Source organism: Malus domestica, chromosome 02 (genome assembly GCF_042453785.1).
Source record: "Malus domestica chromosome 02, GDT2T_hap1".
NCBI lineage: Eukaryota > Viridiplantae > Streptophyta > Magnoliopsida > Rosales > Rosaceae > Malus > Malus domestica.
The window spans coordinates 35,033,058-35,053,866 of NC_091662.1; the positions used below are offsets into that span (position 1 = coordinate 35,033,058).

The following is a 20,809-nucleotide window of genomic DNA, read 5'->3' on the forward strand; positions in this document are numbered from 1 at the left end:
CAGAGAATCCAAGTCCTTTTGACTGTCCTTGTTCTCAGATGTTTAGTACAGATGGTGCGTGGTCGAAGCACCCTTCAGTTCCTCGAAAAGAAGAGACTTAAATGCAAACCCTAATTTTTCTTTCAGATCACGACGATTTACGTCGAATCGAATCCATGATTTACCATAAAGAGATCCCTTGTGTTTGTACTCGTCAAGGATGATATTGCTATTCATTCTGCGTGCGTCAAGAAGACCATTATTCCAAAGTTTGATTATGTAAGTTCTAATTCAAATGTTGTTGTTTCCTTTTTGCTTCTAGGGGTATTTAGGGTTTAATTAGTATAAGAATACGTATGGAGGAATCATAATGTTTGTAAGATTTTGGATTTTGTGATTTGTAACATGATCCCTGATATAGATAACATATATAAACTGATGTAGGCAGTGAATGATTTGCTTAGGGAATGAGGGATAGAGAATTCAAGGGAGGATCTGAATGTGGTTGATGGAGCAGTGGTCGGGTTGCCGTCATTTCCACTATCAGAAGAACACCAATACTGTCCTCACTTGGCCACCTGCTCAATCTGTCAGGTGTGGGGTTTTAATACAAAGGTCTCGGTGTTAGTTAGAGTGGGGTAATTCTATATAAATGACTTGTTCTCAAGCCTTCTGGCCGATGTGGGACAAAGGAATTCTAACAAAAATTGCTTGAGAAGAATCACTTTCGACTTAAACCTTTTGATAGCCAAGCTGTTGAGCCAACTCCATTCCATTCTTAATTGCTAACAATTCAGCATGAAGAGCCAAAGAAACATTGGAAAGAAAGCATGTCGTTGCAGCCACAAAAGCGCCCTGCGAGTCACGAATCACCGTACCAGCTCCACCAACCTGAGCCTGCATTTTAGTAGCTTCATCCACATTCACTCTCACCCAGTCCTCCGCCACCTCCCCAGCCATCGAACCACTTTCATCCCCTTACCTAATCCTAGGCGTCCGCTACTGTGCCACGAGTGCAAGGTCTGCCACCGCCTGGAACTCCTACAACCATGCCACGACTCTTTGCGCCACAACTCCCGGGGCCTCTTGCTTCCTCTTCCAAATGCGATCATTCCTTCTCCTGCCAAATGTGCCAGACCACCATACAAATGAAGTCGAAAGCAAATTGATTAAGCATTATATATTTTTTATCGCTAATCATATTACATGCCAAAATAAACAAACATGATGGAGCCTTCACAAAGGTTGCTTAGGAGAAGTCTCAGCAGTCGGTAGAGCCTCAGAAAGAGAAGGCATCGGAGGGGGATCATTCGGAGCCTCAGTACTGGACAGAACCCTAAAAGGATGAGGCATCAGAGGTTGATCATTTGGAGCTTCATTACGCGGTACAGCCCCAGAAGACGAAGGCAATAAATGCCTTTGGAACAAACCCACAAATCTCTGATGATCAAGTAAAACCTGACCATCAGTTTCCTTCATCTGGTCAAGCTTCCTCTTCATGTTTGTAGCATAGTCATGTGCGAGCCGGTGCAACTGTTTATTCTCATGCTTGAGCCCTCTAATCTCCTGTTTGAGACTCATCACTTCGGCCGCCAATGATTCAACTTGGCGGGTTCGAGCAAATAGGCGTTGGGCCATATTAGACACAGAACCTGCACACTGAACACTGAGAGCCAGCGAATCCTTAACAGCTAACTCATCAGACCGTTTGGAAAGTAGTCTGTTATCTTTGGGAGTGAGAAGGTTCCTGGCCACCACCGCAGCGGTCATATCATTCTTCATCACGGAATCCCCAACGGTAAGAGAACCAGTAGGGGAGACGAAGGATGGGCGCCATATGTTGTCTGGAGAAGGCGGGGCTGCCTCTTCAACAAGGTTCAAGTCAAAACGACGGTCGGAGGGGCCAGACATTTTCAAAGGTGTTGAAGAGAGAAGAGGTCGGACAAATCAAGATCTTAGAAGTGCAAGAATTGAGCTTCTACTGGTGGAGATTCAAGTGTGCTTGGAACTTAATGCCAGCCCCTATAAAAAGCTGCACTCGACGGAGCTTCAGACATCGAAGAGGCGCCTGCTCAGAAATCGAAGAGGCGTTTGCTTTCTCAAAAGCTGGGCTGCTTAGAGACCACGAGGGTTGATCGCATAAATCGAAGAGGTGTTTGCTTTCTCAAAAGTTGGGCTGCTCAAAGACCACGAAAGCCGATCTCAGAAATCGAAGAGGCGCTCGCTTTCTCAAAAGCTATGCTCCTTAGAGACCACGAGGGCTGATCTCAGAAATCGAAGAGGCACCTACTTTTCCAGCCATGTCAGCACCTGTCACACGCACACTCAGCTTTGCGGAAATTATGGGTATTCTGTCGAAGATTTCTGGGGAAGTAGAAAACACATGAATCTTACTGTCCAATCACCCACTTCCCACACGCAACAATAGCTCATGGGTACCACAGATAACTTTGCCAAAGTTCTCTGCCAAAGTTGAGCACGTGAAGCTTGCAGCTCCCACTACATCGCTCTGACCAAGAAGGGTAAAAGAATAGCAAAGAAACAGCACTAACAAAGTTTAGACCCATAAATTTTGAAGGTCTAGCTACCATATTATTACCCACAAAGGTAAAGGAACAGTACCACTGCTAGATAATTGGAAAGTCCCTGTGTGTCAACCTCTGTGCCTCGTGGCAAGGTAGACTAGCAAACATGCCCAACCTTTACTCACATTCGAGAAAACACTCCCAATAAGATTGCTTGCTCCAAAATCGAAGAGGCACCGTCCTCCGAATTTCGAGAGCCAGACTCCCAACATGACTACTTTCTCAAAAATCGAAGAGAGGGTAAAGGAACAGTACCATTGCTGGATAATTGGAAAGTCCCTGTGTGTCAACCTCTGTGCTTCGTGGCAAGGTAGACTAGCAAACATGCCCAACCTTTACTCACATTCGAGAAAACACTCCCAACAAGATTGCTTGCTCCAAAATCGAAGAGGCACCGCCCTCCGAATCTCGAGAGCCAGACTCCCAACATGATTACTTTCTAAAAAATCGAAGAGACACTGCTCCCCGAATCTCGAGAGCCAGACCCCCAGCATGATTGCTTTCTCAAAATCGAAGAGGCATCGTTCTCCGAATCAATCGAAGAGGCGCTCGCTTTCTCAAAAGTTGGGCTGCTCAGAGACCACGAGGGCCGATCTCAGAAATCGAAGAGGCACCTACTTTTCTAGCCTTGTCAGCACCTGTCACACGCACACTCAGCTTTGCGGAAATTATGGGCATTCTGTCGAAGACTTCTGGTGAAGTAGAAAGCACATGAATCTTACTGTTCAATCACCCACTTCCCACACGCAACAATAGCTCATGGGTACCACAGATAACTTTGCCAAAGTCTCTGCCAAAGTTGAGCACGTGAAGCTTGCAGCTCCCACTACATCGCTCTGACCAAGAAAGGTAAAAGAATAGCAAAGAAACAGCACTAACAAAGTTTAGACACATAAATTTTGAAGGTCTAGCTACCATATTATTACCCACAAGGGTAACGGCACAGTACCACTGCTGGATAATTGGAAAGTCCCTGTGTGTCAACCTCCGTGCTTCGTGGCAAGGTAGACTAGCAAACATGCCTAACCTTTACTCACATCCGAGAAAATACTCCCAACAAGATTGCTTACTCCAAAATCGAAGAGGCACCGCCCTCCGAATCTCGAGAGCCAGACTCCCAACATGATTACTTTCTCAAAAATCGAAGAGACACTGCTCCCCGAATCTCGAGAGCCAGACCCCCAGCATGATTGCTTTCTCAAAAATCGAAGAAGCATCGTTCTTCGAATCTCGAGAGCCAGATACCACATACCACTTTTTCAAAGTGCTCTGACAGAGTTAAAACATGTGAAGCTGGCAGCTCCCACTACCGTGCTATGACCAAGCAGGGTAAAGGAATAACATTACTACTTGTTGTTAGGGAGACTCCTATATATGTCGACCTCCATCCCCAACGGACAGGCAGACCTGCAAAAATGCTCAACCCTTCCTCATATCTGAGAGGGCACTCCCAACGAAGCCTTTCGAAATATTCAGCTTTCTTTCCCCCCGATAATACCTCTGCAAACAAGCTATACTAGAGCAAGAATATCTCATATCATCAGGGTTAAAAGCAAGAGTATCCCATATCATGCTTTTTCCCTGTCTTTTCCTTTGGCCTTGTTTTTACCTGCAAGACAAGGAGAAAGAGAGCAATCAGTCAGCACTTGAAATCAAGCTCCCAGCCAGGAACTGACTGCCTGGAACCCCTTACCTGATTACTTACCTGGCATTGCTCTCGAGTACTCATCTTCAACAGCTTATGTTTCCATGGAAGATACCGCATCTGCTTGAGGAACAGATAGGGCAAGTGCGAAGGATACAAGGAAGCATGTGGAGACAAGCGGAACAGCACACGTGCCGATACTTCCATTACTCTGTCAAAAGCAAAAGTATCCCATATCAGCAGGGTCGAACGTACTCTAGATTTGATGGACTTGTTTTGACCCTCAAATTCTTCAGTCGGCCTTATACTCTGGAGGAAACCAGAAAACCCTCCAGCTCAGTTCAAGAATAAGCCTGTGGAAAGTTACTTCTTCAAAAGCAAAAGTATCCCATATCATCTCTTCTCATTTTTCTTCTCTTTATCCTTCATGCTGCTGCAAGATGGGGAGAAGGTGAACAATCAGCCGGAGCTCTGATTGCTTACCTTGTATGTCACCTCTTTCAGCAGATCCCCTAGCTCGGCGACTTGGGGGACTCCTACTACATGGTTTGTATCGCGCTTGACCAAGCCTGAAACTACAAGTAAGCTTCAAGTGAAATTGATACATTACCTTGTGCATCTCCACCAGTTAAAGATACCACCCCTGGATGGAGGAAGAGTACTTCCAGAGAAGCTGCCACATCTACCTATGAGACAGATAAGGCAAGTCAAGATGATACCACACTCCGATACTTAGAAGTTTCGTGATTACGAGATTATTCTCCCACAATATTTCCTAATGTCATTTGTACTCTAATGTCATTTGTACTAAATCATTCACTTGTACTCACTAAAGGAGAGCTTGAACCTATGTACTTGTGTAAACCCTTCACAATTAATGAGAACTCTTCTATTCCGTGGACGTAGCCAATCTGGGTGAACCACATACATCTTGTGTTTGCTTTCCTATCTCTATCCATTTATATACTTATCCACACTAATGACCGGAGCAATCTAGCGAAGATCACAAAAAGCGACCGTTTTCGCTACCTAGGATCTATCTTGCAAGAGAACGGAGAATTAGATGGAGATCTCAACCATAGAATACGAGCTGGATGGATGAAGTGTAAGAGTGCATCCGGCGTGTTGTGTGACCGTCGTAGGCCACTGAAGCTCAAGGGAAAATTTTATAGGACGGCAATAAGGCCAGCGATGTTGTATGACACAGAATGTTGGGCGGTGAAACATCAACACGTATACAAAATGGGTGTAGCGGAGATGAGGATGCTTCGTGGGATGTGTGGGCACACGAGAAAGGATAAGATTGAGAATGAGGATATCCGAGGTAAAGTAGGAGTAGCCGAAATTGAAGGAAAGATGAGAGAAAATCGGTTCCGGTGTTTTGGACATGTGCAAAGAAGGCCGACTGACGTTCTGGTTCGAAGATGTGACTACGGGACAGAGGTTCAGGGCCGAAGGGGTAGATGAAGACCTAGGAAAACTTTGGAAGAGACTCTAAGAAAAGGCTTAGAGTACTTGGATCTAACGGAGGACATGACACAAAACCGAGCGCAATGGCGTTCTAGGATTCATATAGCCGACCCCACTTAGTGGGAAAAGGCTTTGTTGTTGTTGTTGTTGTTGTAATCATATTACATGCCAGTATTTTATTTTATTTCTCACTTAATTTTGGTTATTAATCAATTTGTTGTTTTAATGCTATGAATTTTGTGGAACTACAAAAAACAAGGGGCCTTTTGTGACAGAACGGACATGTCTCAAAAAGTAATTAAAGTGTTGTAAAAAGCTTTTGGCGACGGCCTTGCGACAGTAATGGATGCGTCGCAACAAATCTAGGTCGCAATGTTTTAACAACTATTTACGACGCTACCTAAAGCATCGTTAATAATAGATCCAGGTGTAAAAAAAATTCTGGCGTCATATTTGATGCCATTTACAAATTATTCTAATTAATTTTACAAACTAGAAACATATTATTATTGAAAATTTTGCATTGTATTATCATATACAAGTACGACAAAACTACGAAAGCAACACTATAATTTTACTTAAAGTTAGCTGAATGGTCGTATACATTATACACCAATAAGTGTGAGGCTCGTGGTCGTGATTCTGTGCCTGAACCTTAGGAATAGTTAACAATCCATTTTCTTGCCATAGTGAAACATATTTGACATCAGAATCAACAAAATGACAAGAAGAAATAGCAAACTACAAGCTAGTTTCGTGATGGTTCTGTAGCACGAGCACACCAAGATTATACATGAATCAAAGTTTTGACACTCCTAGTTTTGTGATGATTCTGTAGCATGAGCACACCAAGATTATGAAGAAACTTGTAGAATCCTATATAAATAAGTTGAAGTCTAGCAAGTTGACTGATGTGGAAGCTGCTGGTCTCACCTTTATATAATGACACTTTGCCTCAAGTATTTGTCGACTCTCTATTTGTTCCGCTTGATCCGTCTCCTGTTACCATACAGAGTTGGCGAGCTTTAACATCAGCCGTACTTTGCTCCATGAGTAAAGATAGCTCAATATGGTTGTAGCTTGCTTTGTAACATGATAAGCTTGGGCCATTATTTGCAATCTTACAATCCCCTTCAAACGCCGTAAATTTTCTAGCCTGCAATGGGTGAAAGAAAGTCTTAGGAACACAAAAAACAGCATAACAACAAGTGCTCCTTCATGCATAAATGTCTACATTGGTCCTCATCTGGCACGAAATGGCCATTATATTTAGAACAGTTTTGAGTTTTCATTTGAATCAAAAAAGGGAAAAACTGCTATGTAATAACATCATTCAACTTTATTACCAAATCTTCGTTCTTATCAATATTCAAACTAAATACCATTCACTTAATAAGAAGAATGCAAAACCAGAGATATAAACAAAATTCCACAGGATCACCGGTCAAAAGTATTTGCTTGTTAAGTAAAAATGCTAATACAACTCATGTATGTTATGACTGCAGCATGGATTGTGATGCCTTCCAAGTTTTTATAAGAGAAGCTAATTGCAAGATAGTTATGGCATAAATTATAATTCTAAACCTTCATACATTTCATCTAAGATTTCCAAATTCTAACCCAATTTCCTAACTTGATTTCAATTACTGGTCACTTTACAGCTTCAGATTCATTTTGTTAACAAGAGCTAAACAATGTAAAAGAATTTGGAGGCTCTATACCTTCAACAGTTTTGAATTGTCGTCCTTTGATTTCTTTAAGTCAACCAATACCTTAAACCAACACCGGGAACCCGAACCTGTTGGTGAAATTCTATATCCAATTTAACATAAGCCTTCCAGTTAAATACAATCATCATCAACATTAAGTAACAAAGAAGGAATTAACTTTTAAGCATGCATAAATTGTTCTTTTCTTTTCCTCTAAAATCAATCCAACAGTTAAGCTACATTATCCAATAACAAATACATAAAATCACAATAAGGTTATGTTGGAGTAGCAGTTGTAAAAGAAGTAGCAAGGAAGATGAAAACAAAGTCTCTGATGGCTATGTCAAGGACCAGATTTCTCCTCTTCGTGGCCATGGTCGTGTCCAATGCCATAACCGCAACCGTGGTGGTGAGTGTGAGGCTCGTCGTAGGCAGATGCAGAGAACCCAGAAACAAAGCTCAAATATGAACAAAGCCCGACAACTAAAATAGCTACCAAGACCAATCAAACAGCAGGACACACGAATGAAATAAAAAATCAAGAGGCACAAAAAATCAATAAATAATTAATTGAACAAAATTCGTAGAAAGAAACTCCAGGAAACTAAAAGGCACACCAGAATCGGGACTATAGAACTTGAAATCGAGATTACAAAGCTAGAAATCGAGATTCCAACCTGAGAGAGACCAATCCAAATCAAGCTCGCTGAGAGAGAGAGTGTGTAAGAAGGCTGATAGTTTGAGAGATCGTGAGAATATAGGCAAAGAGACGGAGAGATAGAGTTTTGTTTTGGGGGGGGGGGGTGGGGGAGGGAGAGGGAGAGAGAGAGAGAGAGAGAGAGAATTTGAGAGGCAGTCACGAACTTTACTAAAAAAATTGAAAATGGTGGAATTGTTCATTTGAAATTAAGGCGCTTAAGACCATCTTCAATCCTTGGGCTAAAAACCAAATTTTTTAGCCCAGAAACATCTTTTCTACTCCAACCTTTCTACCCTAAAATTTTAGCCTGGAATTATTAAAGAATGAAATTAGTCTAAATTTTTTTCTTAAATCAATTTAAAAAAAAAAATATGTAGATTATTGTAAATTAATTTTATGAACATTTTTATCTAAAAAAATTTAAATTCCGATAAACATTTCGCATTTAGCCCTGGGGGAAAGCTGGGGGGTATTTGGCCCAGAAATAGCATTTGGCATTTAGCCTAAAATTTTAGCATGGGTTGGAGAGTGTTTGGGGGGGTAATTTGGCTTTTAGCCCAGGGTTGGAGATGGTCTAATAGGGGAAAAAAAAGGGTGCTAAAATAAAAATAAAAAATTTTGGGAAGGTGTCTATCAAATGTCTCTTGACGTCGAGACGTGTTTGCGACATTACTTAGAGCTAGGGTGGGCACCTGAATTCGAAAATCAAAACCGAAACACGAATCAAATTGAACCGCATCAAATGGTTTGGTTTACTTTTGTGCTGTTTTATTTTTCGCTTTACTGCCTGCGCATTTGAACACGGATCAAGCACATCAACGACGGCATATCTCACTGCCAAAGGTATTATCCGACTGCCTATTTCCATTGATATGCATCTGTTACAATATTAACTCCAGTTACACAGAAAACCCGTAACTATTATGCACCATTAGTTCACCTCATGCTCAATTTACTTCAAATTAATGTGGGTTTAATAGTATTTGTAGTCCAATTATCTAATCTGGGCTTAATATTATAGATTGGTATAATCCAATATAACCGGGTACATGAGTTTTGGTAGACATGCATTATAATGTTTTTTGTCAGTTCGTTGAATTATGCTAGGAATACCAACTATTTAGACTTAAGTTCATAAACCATATGATGTGGTTGTAATTGAAGCCATGCTTGATTGAATTTTAATATTGTATGCATGCTTGAACAATGCAGTAATAGAAGACATGAAAATGAAAAAGATTAATTATGTAATTGTGTATTAATTCACGGCATTTTTAATTGTGTAATTGTGTTGAAAGGATTAATTTTTTGGACTGTATCAAAACAAAACTAAAGTTGCCTTTAATAGAGTATCTATTTTTTTTTCTTGACATGCCGTTTATTGAAGGAAAAGATTAATTATGCATTTCACAAAATTAATTTCCTAGATATTATAGGAAATTAGTTGTAGCTGGACAAATATGGGTGTATTAAAAATTAATGGCATTTGGTGTAATTTCATATCCAATACAGGATCTGTTTGGCGCCATAGGAAGCATTTTAATCAGATTCTAACACACATAAATGTTTAATCTAAGAAACAAATAGGACTAATCTACTTTTGTTTGTTTTTCAAAAAAAAAAAAAAAATCTACTTTTGTTTGAATTTGTTACATCCTAAATTAAAATTAATGGAGAGGGGGTGATTCTGTGATTCCTAGCTTTTCGTTCTACAAACTGACTTTGTACAATATTGCTTGAGTATTGTTCCTTAATTCCCACCTCAAATGAATGGTTAATAATAAATTTCACTTTGATGAGAGAATGAATCTTGAATGTGCTTATAAGTATTTGGATACTTGTTATATAGCCAATTGGTTTTATGGTGGAAACTCAACTTTCTTTATGATATCAGAATATGTTGTTCCACGTATGAAGCCAACGGCCACATGTGCTATACGTCACCCGAGTTATGTTGTCTATGTGTTAAACTTGAAATTTAGTCACACTTGAAGAAGCGTGTTGATAATGAATTTCACAATTATGAGAGGTGGGACCTTTCACATTCTTATAAGTAGTTGAATTGCTTTTTATATTTAAGATTATGATAGAACCCCAATGTTAGATCCCACATCGCCCAGAGAGTGGATCCTCTATGCTTTATATGTACATGCTCATCTCCATATAGCACGAGGCTTTTTGGGAGCTCACTGGTTTAGGATTCCTTAGGAACTCCGAAGTTAAGTGAGATCGCAACGAGAGCAATCCCAGGATGGGTGACCCCACTGGGAAGTTCTTGTGTGAGTTCCCATAAACAAAACCGTGAGAGCATAGTCGGGGCCCAAAGCAGACAATATCGTGTTACGACGGAATTGAGTTCGGGTCGGGATGTGACAATTTGGTATCAGAGCCAATCCCTGGACGGAAACGACGGAATCGAGTTCGGGTCGGGATGTGACAATTTGGTATCAGAGCCAATCCCTTGACGGAAATGTGCCGACGAGGACGTCGGGCCCCTAAGAGGGGTGGATTGTTAGATCCCACATCGCCCAAGGGAGTGGATCCTCTATGCCTTATATGTACATGCTCACCTCCATATAGCATGAGGTTTTTTGGGAGCTTACTGACTTCGGAAGTTAAGCGAGAGTAATCCCAAGATGGGTGACTCATTGAGAAGTTCTCGTGTGAGTTTCCAAAAACAAAACTGCGAGGGTGTGGTCGATGTCCAAAACGGACAATATTATGTTACGGCGAAATCGAGCCCTGAATGTGGTGGAGTCAGGGTCGGGATGTGACACCCAACTTCTTAAAGAATCCACCGTTGAAGAACACTGGCTTCCAGAATTATTTTGAAGCTTTCAGTCCAACAAATCTGAGTACGTGCTCACTGTTGAGGGTGAAAGTTTGGCAATAGCCAGCCCACATGTAATAAACCTATCATTTGATTGACCTCTTCAATCCGATCTGCGTGTCGGTGAAAGGAAAGGTTTCAAATTGCTTGTGTTAACTATATCATGTAACAGTCCTTTTAACTTACATGACAGAATAAAGTAAAAGTGGAATACGGAGGAATAGAGTTTAAGATTACTTAAAAAAATTTAAAATAACAAAAAAATGAAATATTGAGATTTAATTTTTAAAATTGTGAATTTTCTAGATTTCTATATTTATTAATCCAAAGAAAGGACTTGTTGCATTTGCATGTTAATTTATAAATTAACATAGAATTTAAACTTGTGAATGGAAGGTTTCGAATTCCATTTTTTTTCCACTCGAAAATTCTAGATTTCTATACTTATGAATTCAAAGAAATGACTTGTTGCATGTTAATTTGTAAATTAACATAGAATATAAACTTGTGAATGAAAGGTTTCCAATTCTAATTTTTTTTTCCACTCGAAAATTCTAGATTTCTATGTTTATGCTTAAAAAAAAAAAAGAACTTGATACATGTTAATTTATAAATTGAACTTTAACCAAATTTCAAGTTTACGTTCCTCATCGAAACATAATGTAATAGAATTTTTATAAAATCCTAAAGAAAATACCACGTTAACAAGCGTTAATAAAAGTAAAGAATTATATCAATTTCACCAACTTTTGCAGGAAAATACATCGTCATTGTTCAAGTCGAAACGCGTCGTTTCAAGCGACCACATATCATCATATTTCAGTCGCTTAAGCCCCAGGTTAAACCCTTCTCTCTCTCCCCCTCTCCGAATGAAGCATTCTCGGTTGAGCTCGCTGTTCAATTTCTCATCTCGTTTCGGTTTCCGAAACTCACCGGGCGTTTCGCTTTACTCGACGACGACGTATCGCCCTCACAGAGAGCCCTCGAGAGGCACACTCAACGACCTCTACCGTCGGATTTCCCGCGCCGGAGATCATACAGCCCCCATTTCCCCGATTCTCGACCAGTGGATCGAAGAAGGCCGAACAGCACCCAAAGGTGCATTCGTCACCATCATCAAGGAGCTCAGGCAGTACAAGCAATACAAGCACGCTCTCGAGGTACTATGTTCTGTTTGGTTCTCTGGGAAATGTGGAAATGAAATTAATTTAGGGTTTCTTATTCCGTAATTTTTTTTTTACTCAATATACTGAGATTATATTGAAATCAGTGAAATTGAACTGTCAATGGCTTGAAATTATGCTAATTGAGTAGCTTAATTGTGTTCCTATCAGCATTTGAATGCATATAGAGCTTCATTGCTTCATTTTTGTGTGTTTATATTGTATTTATATGTGTGTGTGTGTATGTATATGTGTGTGTGTGTGTATATATATAGATATATGTAGGAGAAGCTTTATAAGAGGATCCCGCTCCATGGAGCGGAATAGGATAGTGCCCTCATAATGAACATGTCATGACCATGTATGACTGTTCATAGTTTCGTGTTTTTGCCCCCACAATATAGGGGTGCTATATGGACAATACATAGTTATGAAACAGTCAATACGAGGGCACTGTCATATATCTCTCCAACAGTGAAGTTGCATCTCCTTAAGAAGGGGATCCGATGTTCAGTCTTTCTACGGAATATCAACAACATACCAACAATTTTAAGCTTGCAGTATTGACAATTTCAATAATATCGATGGCATGTCTGCATTTAAAGAAAATGCAGTTAACTGCAACGTAAAAAAATTCTATGTGCGTGTGCGCATGTGTATTGGAGTCATAGCTTCTGAACTCAATAAATGGGAGTGGTTTAACAGTAGTTTAGATGCCAATTCTGATCACGATGCTTTAATATTCAAATAAGTCACCCAAGTAGCAAATCTTTCATCTGTTGCATCTACTTGATATTTGGATTTCTGGAGAAAGATTGTCTAGCTTAGTGAGTTAGCATCAACCCATCTTCTTAATATTAGTTTAGATCCCAATTCTGATAACAATGCTTTAATATTCAAAAGAAGTGTCTAGTCTAGTGAGTTAGCAAGTATCAACCCATCTTCGGAAATTTGATCTCGTTTATTTATTCTCAGATATCAATGTGGTTGTCTGACAAAAGGTACTTTGAGCTTACAATTGCTGATGTTGCCATCCGACTTGATTTGATTGCAAAAGTTCACGGAATAGAACAAGCTGAGGATTACTTTAACAACATTCCTAAAAATTTGAAAGTTCTTGAGGTTTACTGTGCTCTCCTGAACAGCTATGCTCGTGCAAAACTTGTGGAAAAGGCTGAGGACATCATGCAGAAGATGAGGGAATTGGGGTTTGCTAGGACATCGTTGTCCTACAACAATTTGCTCAATTTGTATCATCAGACTGGAAACACTGATAAATTCAATGTTCTAATGAGTGACATGAAAGAGAAGGGCATTCTTCATGACAAGTTCACATATTGTATCCAGATCTCTGCATATGCAGCTGCTTCCGATCTTGAGGGAATTGACAAGGTTATGGCAGAGTGGGAGTCCGATCCCAAGGTTCTTATGGATTGGGATAGTTATTCCAACGTGGCAATTTCTTATAAGAAAGCAGGAAATGTGGAAAAGGCTTTGGCAATGCTAGAGAGGTCTGAGAAACTGATGTCAAGTTCTAAAAGAAAGAGGGGAGCATATGAGTACCTTATGACACAATATGCAGCACTAGGGCAGAAAGATAGGGTTATGAGACTCTGGGAACTATACAAGAAGCACATGAAAATATACAATAGGGGTTACATAAGTATAATGACCTCTGTGTTGAAGATTGGCGATATTGAAAGTGCCGAGAAGATCTATGACGAATGGGAATCCAGCAATTTATCTTTCGACATTTGTATCCCAAATTTCTTGATTGGTGCTTATACCAGAAAGGGCCTAGTTGACAAGGCTCTAGTTGACAAGGCCGAATCCATTGTTAACAGGGTAATACAAAAGGGAGAGAAACCGGATGCAAGGTCTTGGCATTATTTGGCAAGGGGATATCTTGATCATGATCAAATTGAGAAGACAGTTGAGTTGACGAGGAAAGCACTTTCAGTTGAGGGGTCACGGTGGACACCAGATGGGCATGTTGTCGCCGCCTGTATGGAATATATGAAACAGAAAGCGGATGTGGAAGGAGCTGAAGAATTTATAAGACTACTCGGGGAGAAGTGTAGTTTCCCCATAAGTATTCAGGAGAAATTGTTAGATTACATTAATAATGAGGATTCAGTCACTGTAGAAATAGGTGACCTCGAATGGGATCGTCGGAATGGAGTTCTGAAAGAAGCGGATTTAGGTTCCAACTAACCGAATCTGTCAGATACGTATTTCAAAAAACTCCTGAAATTGTGGGTAGCGAATGCAAGTCAACTTCAGGGAGTTGTAAAGATTCTCTACCGATTTAAGGTATTACTTTTGTTCTGAACATTAAGTTTGCTGCAATTTGAATGAACTTTTTCTTCATTCCTAAATTGTTTGTCCTTTTAAGACGGTTGCCAATTTTTATCATCTGCATTGGTTTTAGAAAGTAGGAACTATCAGTGTGAGGAGCTTGTAGCTCAAATGGGTAAGAGCGTTTACGAGGTCGAGGGTTTTTGTTTGAATCCCTCTCTAATGTATCTTATTTTACAAAATAAAGTAGAGCTGCTTAGAAAAGATTTGATGAACTGATAAGGATTAAAAAGCAGACAACTCAAACCCAATTCATATTGAAAATTGACTGCTGATGAAGATTTTTTTTATCTGACAAAGTGCTGTTATACACTACAGAGAGGGTATTAGTGTAGGGCCAACTGCTTCATTGACTTCTACAACTATCGATCCCGATCTAACAAAGTAATTGAGTTCAAACAACATAATGTTCCTTAGCGGGCAAAATCTTTTCCCCAACACTCAAAAACTAAAATTTTAATTTATATTAAAATCTCGCTACATTTTGTCCTTTGTTGGTATAATTTTATTTTTTTCAACAAAAACTAATTAAATTTTTAGTTTGTGTGAATGCACGTAGCATGAGTAAAGTGAAAATGTTAAATGAGACGGTAAGCAGTTGTTTTTTTTTTTTTTTTTTTTTGGGGGGTGGGGGTGGGTGGGTGTTGAATGAGAAGGCAAGCAGTCCCTTCAACGTATCCTTTTTTTTTGGCCAAAACGTCGGTGTGATATTTTGGATGTGGGAATTTTGGGATTTTAGGTTTGAAAGTGGGAATTTGGGATTGCTTCCCACCCCCAAATAAATAAGATTGCAGTGGGCTGAGGGACCCACGTGAGATCAGGAACAGCAGGGCAGCCCATGTGGAGACAATTCCATGCGGGCTGGCACTAATCAGCTGACTTGGGGGGGGTGTGGTATTGACTGCAGGCGAGTGCACTAGCAACACGGTTTCTATTGCCTAGATTGACGTGTCATTGACATCCAATGGTTGTTGCGCTTTTTGGGTTTTGATCTAGTGTGGTGCGCCTAGTTACATCATTTTTAAATCCAATGACTCAAATTTGATTTAATCTACTTTAATGATAATATAAAATATCCAATGGCTCAAATTTAAATCCAACAGTCAAAATAATAATATTAATTAATTCAAATTAGATCCGACACCGAACCTCTATAAATACACATCCATTTGTTTACAAATCCATTAAAAAAAAATTCATTTTTCTCACCAAGATTTTTTGTTTGTTTGGAATTTGAATTTTATACACCAAAATGTTCGTAAAAATAAAGCAAGATAGATTATGCAAAATCTAATTCCAAAATTATTGGCAAATATAAAATCAACGAGACATAAAAAAGTTCAATAAATTATAAAATTGGCAGTGGAAATTCTAGGTCCCTTCCCGTTGGAGAAAAAAATTGCCTAACCTCATTCGTATAGTGAATAGAGAAAAATATAGGGTTAAATTCTGGAATTTTAGCCTATCAAGTTGGAGATAGCCTTATATACTCTTGATTCTTAAGCAATTTAAAAAAAAAATCCTATTTTTATAAACTAATTACTTAGGATTGCAGAAATGAATAATAATTTTTCCCTTTGCTTCCTATTCACGGCACCTTTCCTAGTCCGATGGTGTAAATACCAAATAGCCTTGTTACATCACAAAAATTGACCTTTTATTCACAATTAAGCACATAAAGTCATCAAAGAAGAAAAGACACATTCATGGGCTTCTTAAACACCAATTTTAATCTAATTAGAGAAATGGTCCATCAACTTAATCTAATTAGAAAAATAGTCCTTCAACTTTAACTCAATTAAAGCAAGATCCCTCAACCATAACCATTTTGTCGAAAGTTCTAACGAGATTGACGAAAATGACTAGATTTTTAGTCAACATGCCAAATCTCCAATTAGGAGAGTTGAAGGGCTATTATTACAATTTTTTCTATTCATTATGTACTCATGATTTCTTAAAACAATTTTTCAAAAAAAAAACAAAAATCCTATTTTTATAAACTAATTACTTAAAATCGCAAAAATGAAATGGGCACAAAATAGTTTTGGCCTTTGCTTTCTAATCACGGCACCTTTCGCAAAGGTGACTTTTTATTCACAACTCGGCAGATAAAAATCGTGAAAGAAAAAGAAAAAGAAGAAAAGACACATTCATGGGCTTCTGAAAAATCAACATAAATTATCAAGTGCCCACTCAAGTGGGCCCATCCCACATTCTGTACGTCACAACGCTTTTCTCGTTGGGAGTTCAGACGGAGGAGGAGCGTCTGTTTTGTAAACGGGCATTTTAAGGCATACTAGTGGGGCCCACTACCGCCGACAGTGGCTCTTATCTTTTTGCAAAGCGGCCGTCCAACCACCCCGTTTTCTGCATTTCAAGTCAACAGTTTCCGACCAAAACCAAAATACAAGAAAATTGTGCTCAGCGTGAAACTACCGTTATACCCTTCTCCACCTTTCAGTTTTTCCTACTCCTTTGTGGGGGTGTATTCTCTTCGTTTAATACAAGTGATGTAACTAGTTTAATTTATAACAAGGAGAAGAGGGGAAGATTTGGACCTGAAACACAGTGAGTTAAAAAAGAAAGTCTTAATTGTCAAGGTAATCTACCATTTAGTTTCAAATTAAACGAATATTTTTTACATATCTAACCATTTATATTATAACACTTGGAGTCGAGCCGTGTTCTCAGTATACTGAAAAATTTATCATTTGGTAGGTGGCTCTTCTACCTCATTAAAATGGGAAAGGTACAATAAATATTCGATCCTACTAACCATCTATCCAACTAATTGAAAAGATAGTTGCTCACCCGTCACGCCCATGCAATACGTGAAAGAGAAAGTAGGTATATAGCACGTCTAGTGTCACAAACGTTCTCTTAATCAACCGGCGATCAATGAATATATGATTTTCAGTATTGAATCTAATATCTAGAGTGGAGAATAAATAAAAATATTTTTAATGCATTAATCTCAACTATTGATATCAAATCCAATAGCCGATGATCATGAATCTTGTTGTTCTTCCCATCCAAATAAATTACAAGAATGGAGGGTATTTCTGTCAGAAAAGCAAAATATGTGATCTAAATAAACAAGTGAGTGCCATATGTAGACTTCTCATGTCACAAGCTTCATAATTCAATTAAAAAAAGGCCAATAACTTAGCACACAAAAACAAAAGAAAATAATTCATAAAAAGAAATAAAAAATAAAAAAGGAAGGAAAATAGGACCCAAACCGTACCTGTGAGTGCATGTCAGCGTCAGACTATTGTCTCAGCCTTATTCGAAATATTAATCATCTGCCAAACAAGCAGAAAACCAAAACTAAGAACTCCCAAAGAATCTCTGCTTCTTTGGCTTCCAAGAATCCCATTCCTCTCCTTTCCTTTCCTTTCCAATCCGATGCAATCTTTCCATCCAAAAACAAAGCATGGGACAAGAGGGAATTGCTTTCCTCTATGAGCTTTGAATTCCCCACCTCAAGGGGAGGACATAGTCCAACTTGGATATTGTCTTTGCTTCTGGTTTTCCTTTCAATATGGTCCAAAGAAAGGTGCCAAACAAGCTTGGAATCCAAGCTGATCATGATAAATTCGAGAAGCGGTTATCGAACCTGAAGACTTCTTCTCAGTTCCAAGATGGGAAACACAGAGGAGCTGATTTGAAGAAGATGATGAAGAAATCTAGATCAATCAAGCTTTCAGATGTTGAGAGCTTGAGATCATCACCTTTGGGGAAGAACTCATCTCAGCCAGGAAAGCCGCCACCGCCGGCTCTCAATGTTCCAAACACTGCGGCTTCCCCTCAGAAGCAGCCCCTGGCCAAAACAACTTATGGCTCGCCAAACTACATGAAGCCCACCAGCTGTTCTCATGCAAGGAAGGAGCAGTCACAGGTTAGTCTTCGAAGTTCTCCGCCAATATTTTCAGATAGTAAGAACCAGAACCAAAAAAATTCGGGCAGTTCAAAGCTTAGCTCTGCTTCTAGTAAACCTGAAAGAAGTTTAGCAAGGACATCTAGTTTGAAGCTTGCGAGAACTTTAATAAGGTCCCCTAGTTTTAAGCCGGCAAGAGCTCCGGCGAGAAAATCTTCCAGGGTTGCTCTTTGTGCAGATGTTAATGTTCAGAGAGCAACTTGTTCTTCAACACTGAAGGATACAAAGTTTCCGGATTATCTGATGATTAGTCCTGGGGGAACTGAAGCTGAGGGAACTTCAGTCATGGAGGTTTGCCCGTATACGTACTGTTCCCTTAATGGACATCGTCATTCACCTGTGCCACCATTGAAGAGTTTCTTGTCTGCGAGAAGACGTTCATTGAAGACCCAGAAGATGATGAAATTGCAAGCTCAAAGTCCACGTGGAGCAAAGCGATGTAATGATGGAGTAAAAGAAATTGATTTCCAGCAGATGTTTGATGAGAATGACAAAACAGCTGAGAAAGAAGCTGATTTGGATTTCTTTGTTGAAATCTATGCTACAAACAAGGAAGATGACACCGAGGCAATTGGAAGGAAAGCCGGAGCTGATTTTGTAGGAGAACAAGATGGTTACGAGGGTCCTGTGTTTCCAAATTCTGCAAGTGATGAAACAGAAACAGTAGATTATGCCAACAACCTAGTTGTGGAGAACCTGTCGGATAGATCACAGCATTCTGAGAGTGAATCTGAGGCAGAAAGCTTTCGCGAATTTCCTGAAGATCGAAAAGAAGAAGCAAATGAAGACTACGGATCACAGTCCGATCAAGAGGAAAATTCCACTGGAAGCTGCTCGAACGAGAGCAACTCTGAAGACCTTTCAAGCACTGAAATGGAGGATGCAACGGGAGCCCTGATAAAGGGAATTCAGAAACAGATCAAAACGTTCCAAGTGGTGACTTTGGCTTAGAACCCAAACTCCCTACTGTGGTGTCTGAAAATCAAATGGAAGCAATAGAGCAAATTGGTGATGTGAAACCATCACCGGAGATTCAGCTTTCTGATTTGGTGCACGATGCTTCTGAAGCTGATGAAGATGCTGTCAAGGTTGACGATTATGAAAATTACATGAAGACTGAACCTCTCCAGCTTAATGACATTGCTGAAGATGGTAACCTGTCCAATGGGAAGTACAAGAAGCCTATAACTTCAAGTTCCAATGAATCTGAGGATCAGAGTGATTTAAGGCTGAAAAAATCAGGTATCTCCAATAGCAACACAGGACAACCTGACAATGTGGAAGTGAAAAACAATTCAGAGCCAGAAGCCACAAAAAAATTCAACACGGCCAATAATAGCATTAGCCCTGGGATGAAGAGAAAAATTTCCGAGGCAGCAAGCAACTTCGACCAAGAGCTTCCCAACACCTACAACTACTGGAAAAGAATCAAATGCAAGAGACTTAGCATGGATGAGGAGGAGCAAAGGAAGTTCAATCCAAGAGAACCAAATTACCTACCTTTGGTTCCTGACCCCGAAGCAGAAAAGGTTGACCTCAGGCATCAGATTATTGATGAAAAGAAAAATGCAGATGAATGGATGCTTGACTTTGCACTCCAGCAGGCTGTCACGAAACTTGCTCCAGCAAGGAAGAAGAAGGTTGCACTGCTTGTTGCAGCTTTTGAAACGGTCATGCCAGCTCCCAAAGTGGAAAAACATCTCAGGCATACCTCCGCAGCCTTCAGTCATGCAAGACCTATGCAAGCTTGTAGTTGATGATAGTTATTGAGGTGAATATATGATCGCTATCTCCAAACCTTCAGATATTAATTCTAATAGCTGTTCGTGAGCTCATATTGTTAGTATCAAATAACAAAGGGAACCCATTCACATATTGTTGTGCAGGTGAAAAGTCTGCAATATTGATATTAAGTTACTGAAGCAAAAGCACAAGAACATAGAAGAGCTACATTTCCAGCAGAACACGACTCACCGTTTCTTGGATCCTGTCAGAACTTCTGAAGAGGAAGGAGGCAGCTTCATGCAGTGACGATTCTTGAGTAGTTTCTCCTAGCTCAGTGGATGTAGTGCTAGTGTACTTTGATTAATAATAATATGTAATGGCAGATTAATGTTATATGTTGTGAGTTGCTACCATCTTTCCTTTGCTGTTGTACGAGGCACTGGTCTCCAAAACAATATATATGGTTGTTTGCTTAATATGCATGTCAACTGCCAACTGACTGCCATACTCACATTCAAAACGTCATTCTAGCAACACTAAAGGTACAACTAATTTAAAGCAGCTCGTGCATGCATACGGGGCTTCTAGCTCAAGCGGTTAGGAGCATTTAGCTCCACACTCGAGTTCCTGTATTCAATTCCTACTCTCCCAATATCACTTGTATCAGGGAAAACAAAAGTTGCTCATGCATGCTACAATAACTTA

At 39.7% G+C, this 20,809-nt stretch overlaps 2 protein-coding genes and 1 long non-coding RNA gene across 3 annotated transcripts; 2 read left to right on the top strand and 1 right to left on the bottom strand.

Annotated features, from left to right (window-relative positions):
- Nucleotides 1-6,236: 6,236 nt before the first annotated feature.
- On the bottom strand, nt 6,237-8,043 carry LOC103451691 (uncharacterized). Its single transcript, XR_003770277.2, has 3 exons — nt 7,401-8,043; nt 6,613-6,835; nt 6,237-6,511 (listed from the first exon to the last, which is right to left on the bottom strand). It is a non-coding gene; the product is annotated as an uncharacterized lncRNA (long non-coding RNA).
- A 3,668-nt stretch (nt 8,044-11,711) lies between these two features.
- On the top strand, nt 11,712-14,459 carry LOC103412428 (pentatricopeptide repeat-containing protein At2g20710, mitochondrial-like). The gene is made up of 2 exons (XM_008350994.4): nt 11,712-12,078; nt 13,057-14,459. Exons 1-2 carry the CDS (start codon nt 11,788-11,790, stop codon nt 14,293-14,295), a joined length of 1,530 nt encoding a protein of 509 aa, XP_008349216.1. The 5' UTR covers nt 11,712-11,787; the 3' UTR covers nt 14,296-14,459.
- A 3,090-nt stretch (nt 14,460-17,549) lies between these two features.
- On the top strand, nt 17,550-20,580 carry LOC103412440 (calmodulin binding protein PICBP). Its single transcript, XM_070810120.1, is given in 3 exon segments — nt 17,550-19,327; nt 19,330-20,150; nt 20,266-20,580. Coding segments are annotated over 2 exon segments (2,151 nt in total). The 5' UTR covers nt 17,550-17,983; the 3' UTR covers nt 20,137-20,150; nt 20,266-20,580.
- The last annotated feature ends 229 nt before the right edge of the window (nt 20,581-20,809 follow it).